The sequence below is a fragment of the Colobus angolensis genome, unplaced genomic scaffold (assembly GCF_000951035.1).
Source record: "Colobus angolensis palliatus isolate OR3802 unplaced genomic scaffold, Cang.pa_1.0 Scaffold230, whole genome shotgun sequence".
NCBI classification, from domain to species: Eukaryota; Metazoa; Chordata; class Mammalia; order Primates; family Cercopithecidae; genus Colobus; species Colobus angolensis.
Genome location: NW_012115489.1, coordinates 1290558 through 1314482, shown reverse-complemented (window position 1 = coordinate 1314482; position 23925 = coordinate 1290558). Strand labels below are relative to the sequence as shown.

The window sequence follows — 23925 nt, the reverse complement described above, 5'->3', positions numbered from 1 at the left end:
GAAAGAAGGAGGAAGAGGAAGAAGAACAAGAAAAGTAGGAGGGGGGAGGGGAAAGGAAAAGAGGAGGAAGAAGGGAGGAGGAAGAGGCCAAGAAGGGGGAGGAGTCAAGAGAACAGAAGCTATTATCTTCCTTTCTTTCCAAGTTCCCCTCACCACAAGCCTATGATAGGGTGTGTGTGACTTTAATTAGAATATAAGACTGCATGGCCGGATGCAGTGGCTCATGTCTGTAATCCCAGCACTTTGGGATGCCAAGGCGGGTGGATCACGAGGTTAGGAGATCGAGACCATCCTGGCTAACACAGTGAAATCCTGTCTCTACTAAAAATAAAAAAGTTATCTGGGCATGGTGGCGGGCACCCGTACTCCAGCTACTTGGGAGGCTGAGGGAGGAGAATGGTGTGAACCCAGGAGGCAGAGTTTGCAGTGAGCTGAGATCATGCCACTGCACACTCCAGCCTGGGTGACAGAGAGAGACTTGGTCTCAAAAAAAAAAAAAAAAAGAAAGAAAGAAAAAAAGAATATAAGACTGCATCTTAAAACTAGATGAATTAAGCTTTGGTCACTTAAAGTAATCTACTTCAGAAAGGGATATTCAATGGAGCATCTTTGGAGATGAGTAATTAAAGAAATGTCAGAATTATTTTATATTTATATCCTACTGAATTAAGATTCCTTCCTAAAACCTGATACACATATGCACAGAAAATGTATATTTCACATCACATTCCTGATTAAAATCCTGCCAAGCACCTCTATTTTCTGCAGAATAGATGACAACTTCTTAGGCTGCCATGCCAAATGCCTAATCATTGGCCCCCACCAATTCTTCCAAGCCTAATCTCCAGCCACTACTCTGCAGACTGTAGGGACTAGGTGTACCAAGTGAAATAGGTGTCCATGCAGGGCTTCCATTGAACCACCTGTTGAGTGAAGCAACACTGTTCTCTCTGTTAAATATATTGACACATGGAGACTTAACTACTAGCAGGCTGTCTTCTAGTGCAGTGGTTCTCAACCTTTTTGGGACCAGGGACTGGTTTTGTGGAAGACGATTTTTTCCATGGACTTGGGGGGGTGAGTTTTGAGGGGCTGAAGAGACGTGTGGTCCATTCTGGGAATTCCTCTAGCCACAGTTTCCAGAGAAGACAGACACAGCCACAAAGAGTTCCACAGCATTTAATTAAATATGAGATAGTTACACATATTGTACACTTATATAGTAAGCAGCTCTGCGAAATGTTTGTAATGCATGTGGATAACACATGGTCAAATCAGAGATCTTCACTGTAGTGAACAATGGGTATTTTAAAGAATAATCCCAACAATAAACCATGGAGCTGACAAAAATGCCTCCTGATCTGCATCATTTCCAGGAGCTCTACCACATATTCTTCCTGACCCGTTCCAAGTCTTGTAGCCCCTCTAGAAGAGCTAAGAAAACACAGGTATGCACCTCTGAAACAGCCCATACTTGGCTTTTCTGAAGCAAATTCCCATGGAAACCACTGTCTGAAGGACGAGGCAAAGGCTGGTAGTAAATCTACCGAATAAGCCACGGTGCCCTAGACCCAGACACGGTTGTTGGATCAAATTAGTTGTCTTTTCATTTCATGCTATATAGAACTGGCAGTTTACACTTCTGATTAATACATTGTCTCTGATCAGGAGGTTTATTTTTTTTCTTAATAAAATCTGAAAGGAGATTGGGCAGAACCAATTAGTAATCTTACATTACACATTGTCCCTAGGTATGTAATCAAGAATTAACAGCAGTTATGATTATACGATTATAATACATGCATTTTAAATACTACAGTAACAGACAGATGCTCAGACACTAAATTCCAATGAAACACATGCCAAACAACATTGAGACAAAGGATTTTAGAGCTGGAGATATCTCGATGTTTCTCTATGGTCATCTCTTCATTTCTTCGAGAGATTGTCTATTTATACCAAGGATACAAAATCACGGCTCCCAGTTCTGACTTAACGTGTGAGGTTGGGTAGTTTACCTGTCTTCTTGTGTCCCAATTTTCCCGTAAGTCAAAGAAAGTAACAATAAATACTTCAAAGAACCTCTGTGAATAAGGTATCAGAGACTTAGGTTTGGCATGAGATTTTGTGGAGCCTCCTATTTGGGATTTGACTCCCATTTCTACAAAAGGTAAAGAACACCTGCCCACTGATGAAAAATATCTTCTGCTGCCTACAAACCAGGCAGATTCTACTTTTCCTCCATGGAAATTTACATCATTTTTGTGGCATTTGCCCTGTCTCCAACAGGGCACTTTCAATATGCCTCTTTTATAGCATTTTATAATATAACAATAATTTGTTTACCAAACTGTCACTTTCATTAGGTTTTATAATTTATGAGGCAGAATGCCATCCTTTCGTTTGTCTTTAGGTCCCCTGTGCCTAACACTATGATTAACATGTAGCAGGCTTTCCATAAATGTCTATCAAGGAGGTGGAAGGAATGCTTATCAAAGTGCTTTGAAAATTGCAAAAGCACTAGGCAAACCTAAGGGATTATGGTATTGTATTTATTACTGCTGGTGCAGAGGAGGGCACTTCGGAAAGTAAAACATTCACCTGAAGAATAAGATGGTCTGATTTTACCAGTCCTTTAAGCCAACAGATAAGGTCCATTCATCCACAGTTAAAATCCCATTCACAGACAACACAAAACAAAGCCAACAAGAAAACTAAAATATCAGAAACACCTAGTCCCCCTAAATAAAGTAAAAACAGAACAAAGAAGAAAATTCAAAACAGAAAACAATAACAATAAATCTCAAACAAAAACCTAAACCTATGACCCCTTCTGCAGTTTTCTGTGCAGCATCTGCCCTTTGTGGTTCTGTGAACAACCAGCGTTTGAAGGCCTTGGGAGAGGGGTTTGCTGCACTTCCCTGAGCTGACATTACTGAGTTGCCTTGACTTTGAGCTAGTCATTGTAAGTCAATCTAGACCAAGAAAGGTAAGATGATAAATATCAAGCACTAATATGTCTCTTCTGTATATCCTCAAGAATGTAGCCTCAGTCAGTTCACTCATTGCATGTACTTGTAACTCTTTTTCCCTGAAGTTTGTGGCAGCATCTATTATTGGAGAACTTGGGACAATTTGGGGATGAATTTAGGTTGGGGTAGTGTCTATACACATGGGGAGGGGTCATGCCTCCTCTCACTCATCAGATGTACCCGTGTCCAGGGTCAGTGACATGTTCCTCTGAGATCACGGATGGATGTGGTTGGGTGGTAGCAGCAAAAGAATCACAGTCTTGCTAACAAACAGGAGAAATTGTGAGTTTCTAATTTATTCCCTCTTGAGCTTATTTTCAGAAAAATGAAATCAAATGGGCTTCATGGCTTTTTCTTGCCTTCTTTACCTTCTCTTGACGTGGCTGGTCATGGGACTTCACACCCACAAGACCATTTCTCCCCCTCTTTCTTTCTCATAATCATTTTAATTTAAGCGACCATATGTATGTTCACACTTGTCTGGGGGCAGTCCTAGTGTCTGCTCATTGTCCTGGAGGGATTATATGTAAGTTCCCCTTTCACTTTCCAAAGTGACTCAGTTTGGATCATAAATTATCTAAGCACACCCTGTTACTAGTGAGACCTGGCACTCAAGAATGGGGCAGTCCTCAGTGAACAGAAAGGCACATGGCTCAGGGAACTGCAATTAGACTCCCAGCCGTCATATCTTGGCCCCACCCTTCACTGTGTGAACAACTTGGACAAGTTACTTAACTCCTTAGTTCTGAACTTAATGATCTATAAAAAAGTGAGTAGTCATAGTAATTGCACACACCTCCCAGTATTATTGTCAGGATGGAGTGAGACAAGGTGCACAACAGCACTTGCAAAGCACTGGATATATATTAAATCCTAATAATGGCAACTATATTTTTTTATTTTCCTTTCTTTCTTTCCCCTCATGCTCTCTTCCTGCCTCCCTCACTCCTCATTCATTTTCTTTACTCTTTCATTATTTCCTCTTAAAAAAAAATAACAACTGAATCATTTGGTCACCTTAAACCTTGTGACCAAATCCACATGGTAGAAGCAGGATGCTCTTGCCTCATGTTGAGTGCCACTGAACTCAGGAAGAGTGGTCAAAGCAATGCTTCAGAATCCTGCAGACTGTGTAGTGGGGTTTTGCTAATTTTGTCTTCTCTTTGCTGTGAGGGAGAGTAGGAACTCTAGACTTCCCCTTTAAATCATCTTTGTTGCTCACGGTAAGTTCAGTCTGGGTTTCTTACACTTCACTGGTTTTGGTAGAAGCTGGACATGGTGACATATGCTTCTTCTTGATTTGATCCCAGTGAAGTAAGAATGGGCTGCCCTTGAGCAACTGGGTTCAATGTCAGGATGCCGGATTGGAGAGAAAATGGAGGGGGCAGGGTGCTGTTTGTAGTCCCAAGGCTAAGCAGGAGGTCCTGGTACACATGAGGCCCATTCTTGCTACTCTCCCTGCAGTCTAGGGACCTGGAAGAGGAGAGTATAGGGGCATCACATGCACTGACATTCCCAGCCAGGCATCTGAGGGATGAATCTCTTTCAAAACTTTCTGGGGTGATGACATCCTCAGATGGGCAGCTAGGGCTCTGCACATCCCTTCCAAGCCTCTGCTTCTTAGATCCTTCTAGTTGCTGAGGAAACGTATCTTGCAGAAAACCTTCCACTTCATCTCTAGCTTGAATGTCATCCACCCTATGAATCTGGCAGTCCAGGAAACTTTCGGGATTGAAACTCACATTTAAATTCTGCACGGAAAAAGCAGAGAAGGCATTAAGATGGCACCAGAGAGACATACCACCATATGTTCAGTTCCAGAGTAGGTCTAAAGAGTTTTCTGACAAGGAATGTCACAGAATTACCTGCATATTCCTCAATGGACTCTTTGCTTCTGGAGCTTCTGAGACACTTCAAGACTTGAAGTGACCACTGGTTATGACCTCCAGCCCCAGGGAGCCCAAAAGTTTTGAGATGTGTATCTTATTTCAGTTCCCTACTGCAGCTAGGGTCTTAGGAGGGGCCCCAGTTACAGGATGCATCAAATACCAAAAGGTGAGGTTCAACTGTTCCTTGTCCTGGAATAACATTCTTGACCACTGGGATGTTGCCAACACAATACTTTTTAAGCACCAAAACACTCACCTTTCTTGGTTTCTTACAAAGATGCTCCAGAGTCTTCTTATGATCAGGGAGACTGGGCCATACGATAGGCTTAATTCTGAAATCAGAGAACATTGATAGATGAAGTGAATGGCAGAGGGCACAGGCACACTGAGTTTTCCCACTTACTCTAAGCCTGGAATCAGAAGAACAGAATTCTAGTCTTGGCTCTATCACAATTAGGTGGGTGACCATGGTCAAGGGACTGGTTTTCTGTGGGCCTCGGTGCCCTATCAATTCAAGGAGGGGTTGGACCAGAGACCACTGCTATCAATCCATTCTGTGAACAAGACATGACAATAATATACCTCTGGGAAAAAGCCCTAGAGGGAAGGAATACCAAGGCTTGCAAGGAGGTAGTTTTGGTGGAGCTATGGAAGTACAATTTGACCCCGTTGTTTAGTTCCAATTTAAGTGTTGTCTTTTTATTCCTTCCCTTTACTGACAGCAACTCTGGCAGCTAATTTTGGTGGAAGTGGGGGAATATTTTTCAAGTTGCCCAGGGAAATTGCTTAGTACTTTCAAGGCAGTACTTTTCAAATTAAGGTATTTGTAATCCTGGGGATATGTAGCCTTCTGCCAAGGGCATTCTCCTAGTATAGTAAGTAACTTAACAAGTGCATGTTTAAAACATCATTTTTACGATGAAACAAACATAGCCTTAGCATGGATTAGAATACAAAATCCCATGAATTTATATGCCTAAAGTCAAGACTTCAAGTGCATTGTGCATTTGCCATGAATGATGGCTTCTGCAACCTTTAGGAGATACTGGAAGAAAAGCTTGGGAAACATTGCATTACAGAATTCTTACTTTGGGTACAGGGTTTGCCTAATGTCCAGTTTATACATTTTTGCCTCTTATGAAATTAACTGTGGAAATTCACTGAGGATAGATAGGGATATTGGGCACTAAATTTGTGAAATGCCTTAATCCCTTTTGTGGTTTTCTCTTCAATAAATGGGACTCAAGCTCTGACTGTCTGTGATCCCACACAATCACCCGTTTTATTAGTTGAAGAAGGTCACCTTTTCTTCCATAACACACAGGCCAAGATGAACAACAGAGCCACAGAGAAAAAACTCAAAATGCTGATGGTTAGTAAGATAGGATCCATCTCCCCTGGAAAGCAAGAATAGATTGTGGTGAGCATTCAGTAGCCATGCAGTGGGGGTAGGGTCTCAGGATGCTTTGCATTTACTTAGTAATGTGGGCTGACTTACTACTTCCTGAAAGTTGCTTTTGAGTTAACAGAAAGATGTGACAGCTTTATGGAGGGATTTTGGTTTAAAAGGCATTGACTTGGGTGACCAGGCCTAGAGCATCTGCCACTTGAAATGTAAATGTGATCTAGCATCAAAGGTACCAATGCTCTCTTCCCTTCTTAACTTTCTACCAATGGAAAGAAGCCAGAGCAGGAGTTGATGAAAGAGATGTTGACTCCTGTTGCAAATTCTAGGGAGGGGATGTCTCAGTTCCTAGGCATTCTCAGTTCCAGTCCCAAGGACATCTTCATCCTTCTGGAAAAGGAGATACGGGACAGCCACACCTGCCCACATACCTGACACCAATAAAGGTGCTTCTTAGAGGGGACTTAAAGACTGCAACCATAGGGGTCCCAGGCTAAATTGGTTTATTGGAGGTAGTGGGTAGAGATTTTGTTCAAAATGTATGGCAGCTTCCAGGAACACATAGCCTGTACTAATTCTCAGGTAATAAGAACCCCGCTCCCTGTACTTCCTTGTTCTTTACAAAAGGAGCGAAGACAGCAGGCAAGTCATTCTCCAAAGAAAGTGTAAGAATGCCCTCCAGGGGTGTCTTATTTCACAGGTTAGTTTCAACAATCTTCCTCTCGCTTGCACACTTTGACATGCAAAGCACTCTGGGGGAACAAAAACTCTACCACCATTCCTTACCTGGGCTATTGTTGATCTCTGGAGTTCTGAAGTAATAACTTGGACTCCATTCACTCCAGAAGCCTTTAAAATAGTGATCAGGGATGGATCGAACTTTAATCTCATACATTGCTTCAGGTTGGAGGTTTCTCTGCAGGAGTGTCAGCTTTGTGCTGGATAAATTCACATGCTAGAGAGTAGAGTGCGGTTACATTCTTAGGATGGGAAAAGAGGTGTTGCCTAAATCTCCCACATCATTTCAAGTGGGATTCCTTTAGTCCCATAAGCATTCTCTCAAGGTTGTCTCATATTTGTTAGAATAAGGAGCTCTGATATGTAAAGGAGTCAACAGCAAGATTAGGGACAGAATCTGAGCTTATAAAGGATGTTGTGAGTGGTCTAGGAGGACAGTGAAATGGTGGGTCTTATTCAGGTGAGTTAGGCACTGCCCAGGCTCTCCCTTTCCAAGCTTCAATATCTTCTTCTTTTCTCTCTATCTTTTCACATATCAAGGGGAGAAGACAGGTTAGGTTAGGTTACTGAGCAGGAATCATTTCTTTCCAGAAAGATGCCGTTTGACATTGTGAATAGTGATATAGAGACAAAAGCCTCCCCCACACAGTGTATTATCTTTAAGATAAAAAAAACTCTGTAAATTTGATAGATAAAAAGTAGTCCATTGTTATTTATATCTGTATTTATTTGATAATTAGTTCATTTTCATGTATTTATTGAATTTATTCCATATTTCATGAGATTTTTCCCAAATTTTTTGCTCATTTTTCTATTGTGATTTTTTTAAGGAATTATAGGAGTTTGTTATCTATTAATGATACTAACCATCTATCAGCTGCTTATGTGGCAATTTAAGCCTACTTTTAAATTTGCATTTTTGATTTTTGATTATTATGTGTGTTGACATATATAAGCCTCTACATTTTATGTAGTCACATGTCTCAATCCTTTCCTTCCTTCTACAGCTTTGATGCTTAGAATGTTCTTCTTCATGTCAAGATTATGTAAACATTTGGCTATATTTTTTCTAGTTTGTTTAGAGTTTCACTTTTATATAATTTCCTTAAATCATCTGTTATTTTGTTGTTGTTATATGAAGGCGGCTAGGCATTTATCATAATTTTTTTAATTACAAAAATTTTTGGCCGGCGTGGCGGCTTATGCCTGTAATCCCCAGCACTTTGGGAGGCCAAGGTGGGTGGATCACCTGAGGTGAGGAGTTCAAGACCAGTCTGGCCAACATGGTGAAACCCCAGCTCTACAAAAATACAAAAATTAGCCAGGCATGATGGTGGGTGCCTGTAATCCCAGGTACTTGGGAGGCTGAGATAGGAGAATTGCTTGAACCTGGGAGGCAGTGATTGCAGTGAGCCAAGATCGTGCCATTGCACTCCAGCCTGGATGACCGAGCAAGACTTTGTCTCAAAAAAAAATTTTTTTTTTTTTTTTAGTTAACTAATTGTCCTGGAAGCATTTATTCATAATCCTTCCTTTCTCCACTAAGTTGCTTTTCCATTGGTGCAATTTTCACATGAATAATGAAAGACGGCAGGATCAAGGGTGGGGTGGGTAAGTAGAAGGAGGGAGCAAGTGGTTTGGGGAAGGAGTTACATTTATGCAAGTGGCATCTTGCATCATACTGCAAACAAACAAGGCCAATCTTGGCCTGAAAAAAGAGGACAGCAAGAATAAGAAGGTCTTGAGAAAGAGAAATCATCATCTCTCTTCGTCTCTGAGGTGCAGAAAGAACAGAAGTTAGGTTGGTGGGTTAACAGAAATCTCATAACCTGGTACACTCCACTCTTCTGCCACCTCCTCCCCAAAATAAATTTCAGGGTCTGCCAAATCATTCCAGCCTTAACAAATCATGAAGAGAGCATCTAAGTAACCCTCCTGATTATGAAGAAAAATTAAGCTGTTACTTTAAAAACAAAGACCTTGGGCTTTAAAATAAAAACAAAACAAAGACAAACATTATGCCTCTCTTCCTTACCTCATGCTGGTCCCATGAATCCCATAAGCGAGAATGTGGCTATGACTTGGTGATCATAACCAGATAAACATTTTTGCCAGATTTGCCTATGAAAGCGGCACTAAACATGGTACTTTTTGAGGCCCCTGAATACAGAGGATTAATTTGGCCTCAATCTTTATTGTTATCCAACTCACTAATGTAGAAACATTCTGAAGACCAAAATTAGAGTAGAAAAAATAACCAGAGCTAGAAGAGTATGCACTAGGGAAGACCCAGGTTTTCGTGGGGCCAATATTGGGAGCTTCTTTCAGTAGAAGGTAGGTTTTGAAAGCAAAATTGTTGGGTCCTCCCATGGGGAAATGCACCACTAGGCCAACAAAATAGGAAACATTGATAGGTTTTTATTTTATTAATGTAGATGAACTACATACCATCCATTTGTTTTCATCCTTTTCCTGGCGGTAAGCTACATCGTGCATTAAAACTTTTACATACTTCTTTTGCAAGTGTGATGTATTAAATGTCACCACAAAGTCATTGGCTCCTTCACGATAGACGACACTTAGGTCAAAAGGAGCCTCAGGTTTAACTGGAAAAGAAAAAGAAATAAATTCTGTCTAAAGGGCAGCCAAGGAAATAATTATAGTATTTAAAATTCATCTCCTCTGCAAATCACTTTGACCCTTTTGGTGTCAGTAAATGGCCAACTATTCAGAAAACCATTTCTTCTTCTTGGGTTTAAATCCAGTCCACATTCTCCAGCCTCCCTTGCAGTGGGGTGTGGCCTTGTGAATGAGGTGGGCAGAAGAAATGCACACCCACTTCCATCCTGGCGCAGACACACACCCATATGTGACTCCTTGGCTGTGTCCTCTTCCGCTATTTGGAGTCCTGCATTACAGACGGTGGAGCCACAGGATGGAAAGTGCCCTGAATACTGCTTGGAGAAGCCCCAGTTGCAGGTTAGAAACATCCATTTTGACTCTGATGTGAGTGAGAAATAAACTTACGGTGTTTGAGATATCATATGTTTGGGGGCTTATTTGTTACAGCAGCTAGTGTTAATTTTACACTAAAACACATCCTCTTTGCTTTTGAATATTGGAGAACTTGCTACTAATGAGCCCCAAAGCAGGAGTATTTAAATTCTGAGTCTTCATTTTGTAATAAAATTAGGTTGTATGCTGTGAACCTTGCACCTCATCTCAGCTACAGTGACGCGAAGGGTCTGCATCCTGGCCCTGGCTAAGACCTTCCAGAGTGGCCTCAGGGGGTCCCCTCTGTCAATCTCGCTCCTTAATGCTGAAGGAATGCCTTAATTCCTCTTGGGCTTCCTCCTACTGCCTTCCTGCCTTGCAGAGTTGCTGTTAGGATCAAATGCTCCACACATGCCAAGCTGCTGGAGGGAGATCAGTATTACTTCAGGTAGAACAAACCCAGAGAAAGGTACTGATTTCCTAGAAAGGTCCTGAGACTTCCCTGTCCTGGCCTCTTGGCTGCTTATTGATCACAGCCTGGGAAGTTAGCTGTCTGGGGATGGGGGTGCTACTTTTTGCATGACTGATCTCGGGCGCAGTTGTTCACAAGAGGATGTGGGTTCATCAAACTTTCACTCAGTAGAGTGTGAGCTGGGATTTAGAGCTACTTGACAGCCCAATAAAACGCAGAGTTTGGCCCAGTTCTTGTTGTAGTCACTTGTTCATAGTGGTGACTGCCTGTTTCTGCTGCTTTGCCTTAGAGGTACTGAAAAAAAAGTAGTGACTTCGTTTTTCACCCTTGGATGCGTTATAAAAGGGAAGTTTATCAAAAGGAAAGATGTCCTGGGCCTAGAGGGAAGCAGGAGGATAGGCGGTGAGTGGAGAACAGCCCAACAAAGAACGCTGGCAATGCTTTTGCCCCTCTCCCCGGTTCCTGCCCTCCATTCCATTCTCAACAAGGCCTTCTGAGCTGAAGCCCCTACCCCGTGCCCATCTTTTAATAATAGAGGAATTAAAGGAAGAACATATCTCCTAAGTACTGCATGCTTTGTTTATGCTGTCTTCAAACAACAGTCACTTATCACCAGCATATTGATAAGGAAACTGAATTTCAGAGAAGTTAATTATGTTCAGGTCCCTGTAAAATGGTTTAAAGGGATTCGAATTCATTTCTTTGATTCTGAGGCTCACTCTTCTTCATTTAACTTTTGTTTCTCTACCTTGTTACGTATCACAATGGCTGGTCCTGGTGCCCTCTGGGCAGTTCTGCCTCAAGCCCAAATGATTTCTTTGAGCAAATTAGAAAAAGGGGCTCATTCGTCAAGCAATATTTTAGAGGGAATACATCCTCGTACAATCTGAACAATCATATCAATCTACTCTGCCCAGAGAAGTGGGAAGGCAGGAAGCTTCCCTCTTCAGCCTTACTGGGTTGGGAGACACCTAAACAAGGGGAAGTGAGGGTGCAGGTAGTGGCAGGGGAGCGCTAGCTCTGGGGCTCAATCAGAAGCATCCAGTTTAAATTCACTTAAATGGTAGTTCCGTTAATGAAGTGTCCCATTAGGACCTAGAAGGAGATGCTATTGTGAGACATGCCTCCACCACCTCTCATCCTGCTTGTCCAGGGGTGCTTTCCATAGCCCCAAGGGACTCACACCACCCCTTCCAAAGGGGCCTGTGCTATCAGCAGTGTGTGTACCGTACCTCTCCCCCTTGCCGTTCGGATGAGGCATGTCAGATTTACAGTCTTCTGGGGGATGGAGACTGTAAGTGCATTAAGCATGTGGGATATGGGGATTTGGAGGTGGCAGGTGTCACCTGGAGGCTCTTGGTGTGTTGTTAGTGCTTATGTGCACGTAAGTGCTTGCATGCTGGTGTGGAGTTTTGTAAGAATGGGCTCTCCCCTGATGCTCCAGGACCTTGTCAGAAGACTCAGAACCTTTGCCTTCTCTGCTCACTCTCAGAGAAGTGAAAGTATATTTGCAATGTAGATGGTGAAACTTTAGATATGGTGCCCTATCCATAGAGGCCTCATCTCCAAATGATCAGAACCCAACTTTTTCATAACCTCAGAGATACCCTGTTGTTGTCATCCCTGGTCCTCTGCCACTAACCAGGACCCACACTTGTCATGGCCAACACTGCTTCTGTGTGGCCAACATGCACAGCCATCTGCCTAATGTCTCTTTTCTACTACATTTGCTTTTTCACAAGTTAATTGTTCACACATGGACTTCTGCTTTAACTCTCTATTTTACCATCTTAGTGAAACAAAACTGAGGCAAAGCTGAGCTAGGTTTCTCACTCTTTCCTGTCTTTAATGAGTATTGCTCTCTTACCTTTAATTTTCTTTTTGAGTGTTGAAGTGGGTTCGAATAGGGAATGCTAAAGGTATTTTTTTAGACATGGTTAACATTTAAATCAGTAGACTTTGAGTAAAGTAGATCGCCTTCCATGATGTGGTGGGCATCGCCCCATCAGTAGAAGGCCTCTAGAGCAAAGACTGAGGTTCCTTGAAGAAGAAGGAAGTCTGTCTCAAGAGTACAATACAGAAAATCTGCTTGAGTTTCTTGCTCTGTGGAGTTTAGACTCAGTACTGCACTCTTTCCTGCATTTCTAGTCTACTGGCTTGCCTTATGGATTTTTGCAATTGCCGGTTCCCACAACCACAAAAGTCAGTTTCTTAATAGAAATCTCTCCTGTCAATTATCTATCTATCTATCTATCTATCTATCTATCTATCTATTCTCCTATTGATTCCCTTTTTTTTTTCCTAGAAAACTCTGACTAATAGAGAAGGCATATATACTTTTTAAAATAACTTGACAAGTTAGCTAAACTTATTTGGGGATTTGGGGAGAATACCACAAGGAATTCAGGAGAAGGACAGGTGAGGAAGGAAAGAACAGGTAAGGAAGGAAAGGACACCTGTGGATGGATGACAAGAAACCCAGCTCCAGTTAGACTCTTAATGTAGATTTGCACAAACACTCTCTTTCACAGGTGGGTTTGAAGATCCTCAGAATTCTTTCATGGCAGGAAAGTACAAATTTCAAAATTTTCATTTATTAAAAAAATTTGCAGTAGGGAATTAGCTATTGTCTATTGCCAATTGTTTCCACTACTTGTCTACTTTTAACCTACAGAATGTCCAGACACAGTGTTTTCAGGTATCCCCAAAATGACAACCATACCCTTATATACAACTTCTTACCTATAGTGGTTAGGTCTATTTTTTTGCAGGTTAGACTCTTTCCTCCAACCTTCACACATATATTGCTCTTTCCAATCAGTAAGAATTTCTTTGTCTCGATGAAATATATCTCTTGTAGTTTCCTGAAACTCAGGCACTTTACCTCCACGAGGGCCCCACTGTAGGAATAAAAAGGAGATATGTCTTGATTCAGGTAGGAGTTCCTGTATACAATGGAATAGTATCATATGCACATTGATGTATGTTAGACTTTAACTCTGCTCATAGGTATGTGGGTGGGTGAGTGGGGGCATGTTCAGGAATGAGAGATAATGAATTAAAATCATATGGCTTTCTGCTGCTATGATACTTAGTGATGATTTACTTACAATTAGATGCAATTGAACCTGAAATAGTCAAAACATGTTTATAAAATTATGGAACATTTCTGTATTTTTTATAATTGATCATTGAAACACAAATGCTTTGTTCAGGTAGAAAGGTAATTGCTTTTCTTTTGCTGCTCCATAGGGATATATGTGAGAAATAAGAGTTGTAAAAATATGGATTAAAAAAGAGTTAAAGAAAATGATAACATAGTATAAAGGGTTATATACATAATATCACATACACTTGATGGGTAATGTAAGGGATTTTCATAGGTAATTTTGGCTGATAAACCCTAACAAGACCGATTAAGAAAACAAAAGATATAAATTACTAATATGTGGAATGTAAGAGGAGATATCACTATAGAACATGCAGATGTTAAAAGTACAGTAAGGAAATTTTAAATGTCATTTTAATGTATATAATAACTTAGATGTAATGAAAATGTTTTCATAAACACAAATTAGTAAATCTGACCCACATAGAAATAGAATATTTCAGGAGTTATATTTCTGTCAAAGAAATTAAACTTATTATCAGTAAACTTTCCCACAAAGAAAACTCTATGCTTGAGGGTTATATTCTGGTAAATTCTATCAAATGTATAAGGAAAGAAATAGTGCCAATCTGACACAAATTTTTTTAGAAACTAGAGGAGGAATGACCCTTGTCAACCTATTTTTTGAAGCTAGCTTAATCTTTGTACCCAAACCTGGGCAAAATATTACAGAAAAGAAGCTGATAGACAAATATCCCTCAAAATGTATAAGCAAAATTTTACAAGAAAATACTAACACACTAATTTTAATACATAATGACAAAGTAGGGCGTATCTCAGTAAACCAAAGCAGGTTAAACATTCAAAAATTAATCAATATAATTTGCCACATTAACAGACTAGAAGACATAAATAACCTAGTTATAGTCAACTGATGCATTCAAAGCATAATTTAGTAACAGGAATGCATCTATTCAAATTAAAAACTCACAGCAAATAAGAAATAGAAAGTTACTTCCTCAACCCGATAGCATTTACAAAAGCATACAGTTAATATCATATTTAATGCTGAAATTGTGAACATGAATTGTTTCCCTAAGACCAGGACACTACGGGAATATCCACTTTCACCATTTCTATTCAGTGATGTACAAGAGGTTTTAGCCAATGCATAAGACAAGAGAAACAAATAAAATGTATCCAGATTGGAAAGAAGGAAAAAATACTTCCAACATTTACAGACAACGTGTTTATTCACGTGGAAAATGGTAAAGAATATTCAATACAACTACAGAAATGAATAAAGTGAGTTATCAAGGCTATGATACAAAAGTAAGTTTATATGTCTATAGGCTAGCATCAAACAATTAGAAAATAAAATTAAAAATGATATTTCAATGTATGATGTAAATAAATAAATAAAATAGAAATAAAATTAATAAAAGATGTTCAAGGTCTTTGCACTAGAAATGACAAAACATTGTTGACAGATTTTAAAAGAAATCTAAATAAATAGAGAGCTATGTTTATGGACTAGCTAATTCAATATTGATAACATGAAATTTTCCCCAGAATGGCCCATATAATATTACTCAAAATCTCAGCAGAATTTTTTAAGAAAGTGACAAGCTGATTCTAAAATTTATGTGGAAATACAAGGAACCCATGATAGCCAAAACAACACTGGAAAATGGAAGCCTCAGAAACCTGACTTCAAACTTAGTATAAAGCTATGATAATCAAAATAATTTAGTACTGGCATAAGGATAAATAAATTGACCAATAGAAAGAATAGAGAATTCAGAAATAGACTCACATATAATGTTAATGGATTTTTAAATGTAGGCACCCAATAAATTCAATGGAGTCATAGCACATCATTTTCAACCAATTTCTTTGAAACAGCTGAGTAAATGTATAGAAAATATAAACCCTAGTTCCACATAGTTATATAGGATTAATTATATGTCGGATATTAACCTAAATATGAAGGCTAAAATTGTAGAACATTTAAAAGAAAACATAAGAAAATATCTTCCCAATTTTGGGAGTAGGCAAAGGTTTCTTAGCAAGGATACAAAAAGCACTACATATAAAAGAAAATAAATGATATATTAGACTCTATCAAGACAAAAAATCTCTTGCTTAGTAAAATGCACCATTAAGAAAATAAAATAGCAAACTTCAGACTAGAAAATAGATGCAATACATCTATCTGACAAAGGAAATGTATACAGAATATAGAAAGAACTCATATCCAGCAATAATAAAAGGACAAATAACTCAATGATTTTAACAGATTCTAACCCAAAGAAGACATGCAAATTACCAAGTATATGAAAAGATGTTCAACATTTGTTATTTGAGAAATGCAATTAAAAGCCTAGTGAGATACTATCCCAAACTCAAATGTTGCAAATGATGTGTAGCTCTCATGCATTGCTGGGAGGAGAGTTGAATGGTATAACCACTTTGAAAAACTGTTGGGCAGTTTCCTATAAACTTAGATACACTCTTACTTTATGACACAGCAATTCCATTCTGAGGTTTTATACCCCAGAGAAATGAAAATACATATTCACAAACTGATTTGTCCAAGAATGTGAACAGCAACCTAAAAAAGAATAGTCTCAAACTTGAAAAAGCACAAATATTCATCAAGAGGAGAAAGAATTAAAAATTTGTGATATATTCATACAATGGAATTACTATTCAGCAATTGAAAAGATGAGCTATGAGATGGACATCAACATAGCTAACTCTCACAAACACTATGTTAAATGAAAGAAAATAGAAAAGAATAAAGAGCATTCTATTAATAAGAACAATCAGAAACTGGCAAAAACCAAAGGGTAATAGAACTGAGAATTATGATTGCTCCTGGGATATGAAGATTGACTGGAAGGGAATATGAAGCATCCTTCTAGGGAAAAAAAAAGTTCTATATCTTTACTGTTGGAATGGCTACATGTCATAGACATTTCTCAAAATTCACTAAAGTTTTGTGCATTTTACCACACATAAATTTTACCCCTAAAATCCACTGTAATCAAACAAGAAAGTAAACAAAAATAAATAAATAATGTAAAAATTAAAGAGTAACAAAGGTATATATTCTCATTGTAAAGACAGAATAAAAGTAAAATCCAAGGGTTATTTTCCTTTCCTAACCCTAAATTTAATTTTCCTCTTCTGTGATAAACACAGTTACCAATTTGTTTTTCCTATGTGCTCTTTAAGCTCAGCCAAATAGCTCTAAAGAGGCATAACTGGCTCAAATTGGAAGTGAAGATCTGAGCAGAAAAAAGTTCCTCTGGGTAAGTTTGCGCATATGAAAGAATTCTTTCCATTAACCAGATGTAATTTTGTTTAAATCCTAAGGAGTGTGTTCTAGGAAGGCCTTTTACTACCTACAACCCACAATGTGTGTTGGTTTTCCTTGGTGAACTGGATGTGTGTACACTCTTCTCTAAATGTGCTCAAATGAGTCCTTTCGAGAATGGCTCCTGGACTCAGCACAAAAAGAGGAGCATGTTTGTCTAGCTTTGGGTGAGCTGGCCAGGAGGTTAAACACAGGGGAGAGTGCCCCAGCTTTAGGTACAGAATCTTTCACCTTTGGTTTATTGTGGTCTGAGAGTGACTGGTTAAGCTCCTACGGTCATGAAAACTAGAGGTTGGTGAAGAAGTGTTAAGTTAATTAACTGGCAAAATATATTGATTACTTTGGGGACATTCCTTAAAACTGTTCTCCCAAATCGTTACTTTTGTTAACTGCTACCTTTTAGGGTATGCAATTGTTTAGGCTTTAAAGAGTATGTGTGTATGTGTGTGTTTCAAAGTTACTAGGGAGTTGTGTTCCTTGTTGGGGTAGATGGGCTTTCCCATTTGGAACAGGATAAAAATTAAAACTGAATTTTTGGGTAAGGTAGACAGATACCAGGGAATAAGCTTAGGACAAACACCAGGTGGAAAGATCTAAAGATGGTAATGTTGGCACGATTTGATAAATAAATCTAGAAGGGGAGACTGGGAGCGGGGTCCCATTTCTGAATTTTAGGTAAACATGGGTTGTAGAGAAGCTAGGACAGTAACTTTTAGTTCAATCCTTGAGTATAGAATATATTTGTAAGGAAAGTATGTGTGAAATATCCAATTACAGGCCCCAACCTGTAGCAAGTTTCTAGCACTGTTGGGAATTTAAGGGGGATCTAAAATGGTATTCTCAGCTCATTCCCATGTTTTTGAGAATGAAATTAATGAGCAATGTACAATCAAGGATGACCGTATGGCTGTCTTGTGAAACTGGGCATCCTTTTAAGGGCTCTGAAATCCAGGAGTTAATCTATTAAAGAGCTCATACTTATATTTTCTGCTGAAAATATTTCTTAAGGCAGTCCCTTTCCAACTGAAATACCTGAATCCAATTGGAAAACCCAAATAGAGGAGGCTCTGGACAGATTACAATTACAATATGACAGGAAAAATCAAGAGACATGTTAAAGGGTAAGTGTGTTCAAGTGGGCAAGGAAGTGGTCAAATATGGTGTGAATGAAAGTGAACAGAAAGGTCAACCTCAGCTTGGCCAAGAGAAACCAGGATGAACACTCAGCCCATTAGCCAAAAAGCCAATGTCAAACCTCTGTGTGGGAGAGTGATTTGCCCATGAAAATGAGTGCATTGTTTGAATGAGTTGTTCGGCTGTTTTAGGGCAATCCATTTCCAGCCTAGATTGTAGACACTGAACTGGTTCCGGTTCTTTCTACGTATTTTATTCCTGGAAAATGTGTTAGGGAAGTGAACAGAGGCAGACGGAGAACACAGTACACTACTCAAGTCCAAGAGCATGTTTATCTAAGGACTGCAGCAGGAAGCGCTGCAATGAATAGATGCAGGAAGCTCCCATAAATTAACATAAACAGGAATTCAGGGCTTGTTTGGACTATGGACTATGGAGAATTGTCTCAGTGTCTATGGAATGTAGGAAGCCTTCTATTACTACTGGTGGATCTTGATTTACTTTGCTCACTAGGACACTAAGTAAAAATTAGGTCATTCAGATACGAATTTGGAGATAGCCTCACATCAGAATTTCAAGTTAGAGTAGTGTCTCAAATCACCAGAGATAGTAACCCTTGGCAACAAGAGATGACTTATGGTGGAAGGAGAAGATAAAGTTCCCTGAGACCTTTAGTAAACTTTCAAATCAAAGACTCTTTTTCTTTGCCTTTTCTGTGAGACCTTGTGAAAACAATGCCAACTTGTTCCTGTGGATTTTTGGAAAATTTACATTGAGAGGATCATCTGAAGTCAAATTGTGGCAAGATGGTAGAAGTTAGGTCAATATTCACAGAATTATAATTTAATGTTGCTTCCCCATTACTCGTTATTCACTGGCTATTTGGAATGATTTAAATGATGAAAGTATTTAACCATCACCACCTTCCTGTGAAGCAGGTTATCTCATTTGACAGGTGAAGAAACTGAGGCATAGATATATCACATAACTTTCTCTTGGCCAAAAAGCTAGTAAGCACTGGTATTGGGATTGGAAACAAGGCAGTTTAACGCTCAGATGCAACTTGAAGACACTGGATTGTCTCATGTTGGGCAAATAGATTTTTGGTGAGGCATGTTGTAGGAGACGCAGGTTTTAAATTCTGACATGAAGCTGGGAGGGATGTGGGATCCCCAAGATCCAGAGTGTCGTTTGACTGAGCCTCAGGATCTGAAAGTTGGACCATGAGAGGAGCTTTGCATGAGTGTTTATGGTGAAGGACACGCAGTTTCAGGAGGCTGTTGGGAATTCCTTAGATGCTAACATTTGTTAATTAGGCCACATATTCTTTCTTTTGCAGCTATTAAAAAGAGCACATGAAAAGAGAGACAGAGGATGCCTAAGCAACCATTAAAACCACCATCGCTCACCATATTTCAAATTCCAGATTGGTGGTGTTGACATCTGGGTCCTCAAAAGCACAGGTCAGTGAGTGCTGGGATCCATTCACTTCCAACTGGCTATAGCATGAGAATGAGTAGTCATCCAGTTCTGCATCTTCCAAGTCTCCTGGGGAGGAACAAACATGCAGCTGTTAATGAAACAAATAAATGCATCCTTTTGAAATATGGCATGACCTTAATAAAATAGCAGACTCCGTGGCAGACATGCAGCAGTAATGGATTATGTATTATCTAAGGAAGGAAAGCCCAAGGGCGAAGACAAGAAAAATGCTTCAAAACCAACCAACCAACAAAAAACAAAAAAACCAAAAATGCTCAATACTAACAGAGTTTTCCAATAGAAAAAAAAATCCATCATAATGAGTAAGTAACCGCCAAATATTTCTGAGTTAAAGAACCAGAGGCACTGAACACATTTTTTTTTCTGTATTTAAACTGGAGTTTCTTCTACTACATTTGTTACATTGATTGTCCCTACATTTCAAAGAAGAGACACTTTATTTCCATTATCTCCATGCTACCTAATCTCACTTTTGACTTTATTACAAATCATAATTTATTCCCTCCCTAGTATCTTTTTTATCTTAAATGAAGGACAATGATAGCTATCTTGCAGTCAGAATTTTGCTTTTTTAAGAGGTCACTTTCCCTTGCCTAAAAAGGCATCCCAACTAAAAGTGGCACTGATTATCTCCATTATCTTAAGCTACTGACTGAGACAAATGTGGTTAGGAAAAAAATTAGACCTGGCAGGACTCAGATTTGGTGAAACTTCCTGTGAATGTTCTATATACTGCTTCTGCTCTTATAGATTCTTCTATAGACACAGTATCTTATAGATTCTAGCAGGATTGTGGAAGAAAGTGGGGAACCAAAAATTTTTTTTTTTTTTTGCTATTACTTTTGGAAAGTGTAATCTGTCACATATAGTATTTGGTTTCTTAAGTTGAGTTGTAGACCCTATCATGAAATCTACATTTTTTATGTATGTTTTACATGATAGCAAAGTGAGGCTGGAATAAATATGTCAGAAAGTGTACAACCACTGGGACCTGAGAAAATCCAGAGCAAGCAAAGCCATTCTCAGAGTGCTCAAGTGTGAGCCTAGGACTGCATCCACGTATTTTTGGTTCACTGGTACTAGAAATTAGATGCTTCCAAGGCTTTACACTGGAAACAGAATATACTAAAATCGAATCCCAGTTGAGTGTCCCAGAGATCAAGGGCTGTTGGAACAGCACTTTCTTTACTTAAATAACTCAGTAGGGAAAATGGGAAAGTTAGTAAAGCTGATTGTGAATGGACCAACCAGTTGAATGACAGGTTGGTTCAGTCAAAGCAACAAATCTCAAACAGTCCTAGCTAGACCATAGGTGTGGGTGCTGCTCACAGCCACAGGCATTTATCTTTCTGGCCATTCCCAGAATCCATCCAGCTCACAGCTCTGCCACCAGCAAAACTCTTTATGTAATTTCAGCAGGGTATGGCCCTCCTTCTGATGACAGCATGAAATAATGAGAGGCAGCCCGCTAATTTTGTAGACTTAGATTTCTTCCCTGTGCAGTGGTAGCTTTCTAAATGCGGTGGTTCTGACTTTACATGGCACTCCTCACACTGTCCTGACATTTTCTCTTCCACCAATCCTATACACAGAACATACATTATTATTTGGATTCAGACATCCTGTGGGCCAGCTTTGTCTTTACGATTCTTCAATAGAGACAGCACACTCTAGCAGATGCCAGCACCCACATCACAAAACAAAGGACTCCCACTTCCATTCAGTTTGGCAAAGCATACAACATACAACGAGCCATTTATACCCTGTTTCCTGCACCTAAAATGGCTGTGTTTTAGGAAGCAGCTCACTGACTTTTCAGTAGATATTACTGGGCAGAGTTCCTTTGTAACCAAGAAAAATTCCCTTCAAAGACTTATAAAATGTGATGGCATTTCACAAAGAGAATATTCTGCATGACACGAGCTGAAAAATTCTTGGCTAAGAGTAGTTAATGTACACAGTGGTTAAGACCTGTGGTGTCAGAGCTGGACAGATGTGCATTTAAATTCTGTCTGCATAGTCTATCTGTGGTCCTCTGTCAGGTAGGCAACTTCTCTAAAACATGTGTTCTAATACGTAAACTCACGCTATGAGCAATCACTGAATGGATATATACAAAGAGGCAGCTTAGAACACAGTAAGGATTTAATAGAGATTAGCTATGAGTATAACATTTTCTGAGAAATAAGTAATGAAAAGGTAAAATAAGAATTCTAATTCTGAAAATGTACATGAAACATTTGAGCTTCTCTTTAAAAAGTTTATGTCAATTGAAGGTGTTATAATCACTATGGTTTTGAAATTACATGGAGCTTTTGAATAATGAGTTAATCTATTATTCTTTGAATGCTCAATAATTAATATTATACATATTTAAATAGGTATCTAGACATATTTATCCATAAAAATTTAAATTTTGTGGAATATGTATCATAGGCAAGCCAGTGTCATTTAGAAGTCTTCTTCCTACTGAATGGAGTTAGTTGATTAATAGTGTAAATGATTTGGATTTTTAAAAAGTATACCTTTCTTCTCTTGGTTATCCTTGTGATGATCAGAAAATTGACAACTTTCGACAAACAGCAACTGCATGTGAATTCCTTATGCCCCAAACTGGGAAGTATTTTGATGTAATCATGTGAATAGGGTAATTATACATCTTCTAAAAAATCTGAAACTTAAAAAGTTGAAGTGAAAACTCAGCTTTCAACTAGAATTCTTATATATTTTAAAAATAGTATGATCACCATGGTGAAATAGTGAGTATAGATGACACCAAAGAGAGTAAGATTTATGCTTCCTGCCACACATCAGTCTTTGTGGAAATCCAAGGCAATGTTTAGCATAGAATAATGATCATCCCCCATAAAGTGAGTCATACACTGTAAAAAACGTCAAACTCTCTGACAATCCCCTTAATGAGAAAATTCTAGGGATTTCCATCCTTCGTAATTACATGACTCAAAATATATAAGCTGAGTCATTAGGCTGATGTGTTTGATATTGTCTACAGGCAAATACTCTTTAACTCTTGAAGTGAAAGGGCTTAATTTGCAGGAGCAAGTTGATTGTCTAAATTCCCACATGCCTCCTGCTACTGTTAGACACTTCTGTCTAGTTTTGTTATAATTACAATGTGTTTATATATGGGCAGGGTTGGCTTCTTGGTACTAAGTTTTTTAGATCCCAAAGAGAATCATTACATATGGCCAATTTGTTGGTGTAGAGGCAATTCAGTGTATTGCAATGAGTAAACTTATTTAGATCTTTCTCTAGTCAGTTATTTACTTAAAATCTCACAGAAATCTCTCAAAACTATTTTGAAAACACTTTCAAAAGTTATTGGATGTCTACCATATTCTAGCCACTGATTTAGGTGTTGAGGATATAGCACTGGTCAACGCAGACAAAGCTATTGATTGCTTCTGGACATTATCTCATCCTGAAAGTTGTGCTTTCAGGATTTCTTAAAAAGTCAAACAAAATGAATCCAATTTCATCTCCTGACAAGGTAAAATGACTTTGGACATTTTCCTACAAGCACAGTCATAGCATCTACATGAGTGTTCTTTTTGTAAGGGCGGAGGAATCTTTCAACATTTAAGATCTACACTTGGGAGTGAAATGCATTCCTCCTCGAGAATTCTGAGGTCTTATAAATCACCCATAGTATTGACCCCCTGCCCCCTGTCATGGTGGTTAGAACATTTAAAAAAATGACTGAATATGTAGTAAATTCTCAAACTCCACTCCAACCCAGTGCCTGACTCAGGTCTGTTAGGGAACTGAGTAGCCTGAAACCATGCTACAGATAATCCAAAATCCATAAGAAAAGTAAGAAATGACTCACCATTTTGCGCATAGCCACTTTCTCCAGAAACGACTTGAAGTAAAGAAAAAACTATGCCAAAAGTTGTACCTAGAATTGTCATTCTGAGAGAGAAAGAGAGAGAGAGATGTGTGAGCCAGTGTGTATGAAATGAATGAGAGGAAGAGGAAGGGAGGGAGGGAGGAAGACAGAGAAGCTTAGATCTAGGGCTTTATACTTATCTAACCACAGACAAGGGAAGTATAAACACAGCAAAAAAGAAGGCAAGTTCCAGAAACAGGAAGTCTGAGTAAAAATATTGCTGCTGTAAGCAGAGGTAAAGGACATGAAGAGACCTAGAGCCTCTGAAATTATTGTTCCTCCTGGATACTCCCTGCAGCCCCCACACTTACTGCCCTTACTTTAAAATAAAGCAGTAGATTCACACCTCAAGCTATC

The 23925-nt window shown here is 39.1% G+C and overlaps 1 protein-coding gene across 1 annotated transcript; it reads right to left on the bottom strand.

Annotated features, from left to right (window-relative positions):
* Positions 1-1168: 1168 nt before the first annotated feature.
* On the bottom strand, positions 1169-23715 carry IL7R (interleukin 7 receptor). The gene is made up of 8 exons (XM_011944344.1): positions 23509-23715; positions 19565-19703; positions 13273-13430; positions 9513-9670; positions 7113-7281; positions 6225-6318; positions 5178-5253; positions 1169-4783 (listed from the first exon to the last, which is right to left on the bottom strand). The coding sequence occupies exons 1-8, from the start codon at positions 23588-23590 to the stop codon at positions 4283-4285; spliced, it is 1377 nt and encodes a 458-aa protein (XP_011799734.1). The 5' UTR covers positions 23591-23715; the 3' UTR covers positions 1169-4282.
* Positions 23716-23925: the final 210 nt, after the last annotated feature.

What these genes read in the sequence shown, in the direction of transcription:
- IL7R (XM_011944344.1), bottom strand. Translation starts at nt 23,590, where the DNA reads ATGACAATTCTAGGTACAACTTTTGGCATAGTTTTTTCTTTACTTCAA. An exon ending in AGAGATCAACAATAGCCCAG is followed by an intron (nt 6,319 to 7,112) that starts GTAAGGAATGGT and finishes CTTGCTTTCCAG; the next exon opens with GGGAGATGGATCCTATCTTA. An exon ending in TGTGTGTTATGGAAGAAAAG is followed by an intron (nt 5,254 to 6,224) that starts GTGACCTTCTTC and finishes CTCTGATTTCAG; the next exon opens with AATTAAGCCTATCGTATGGC.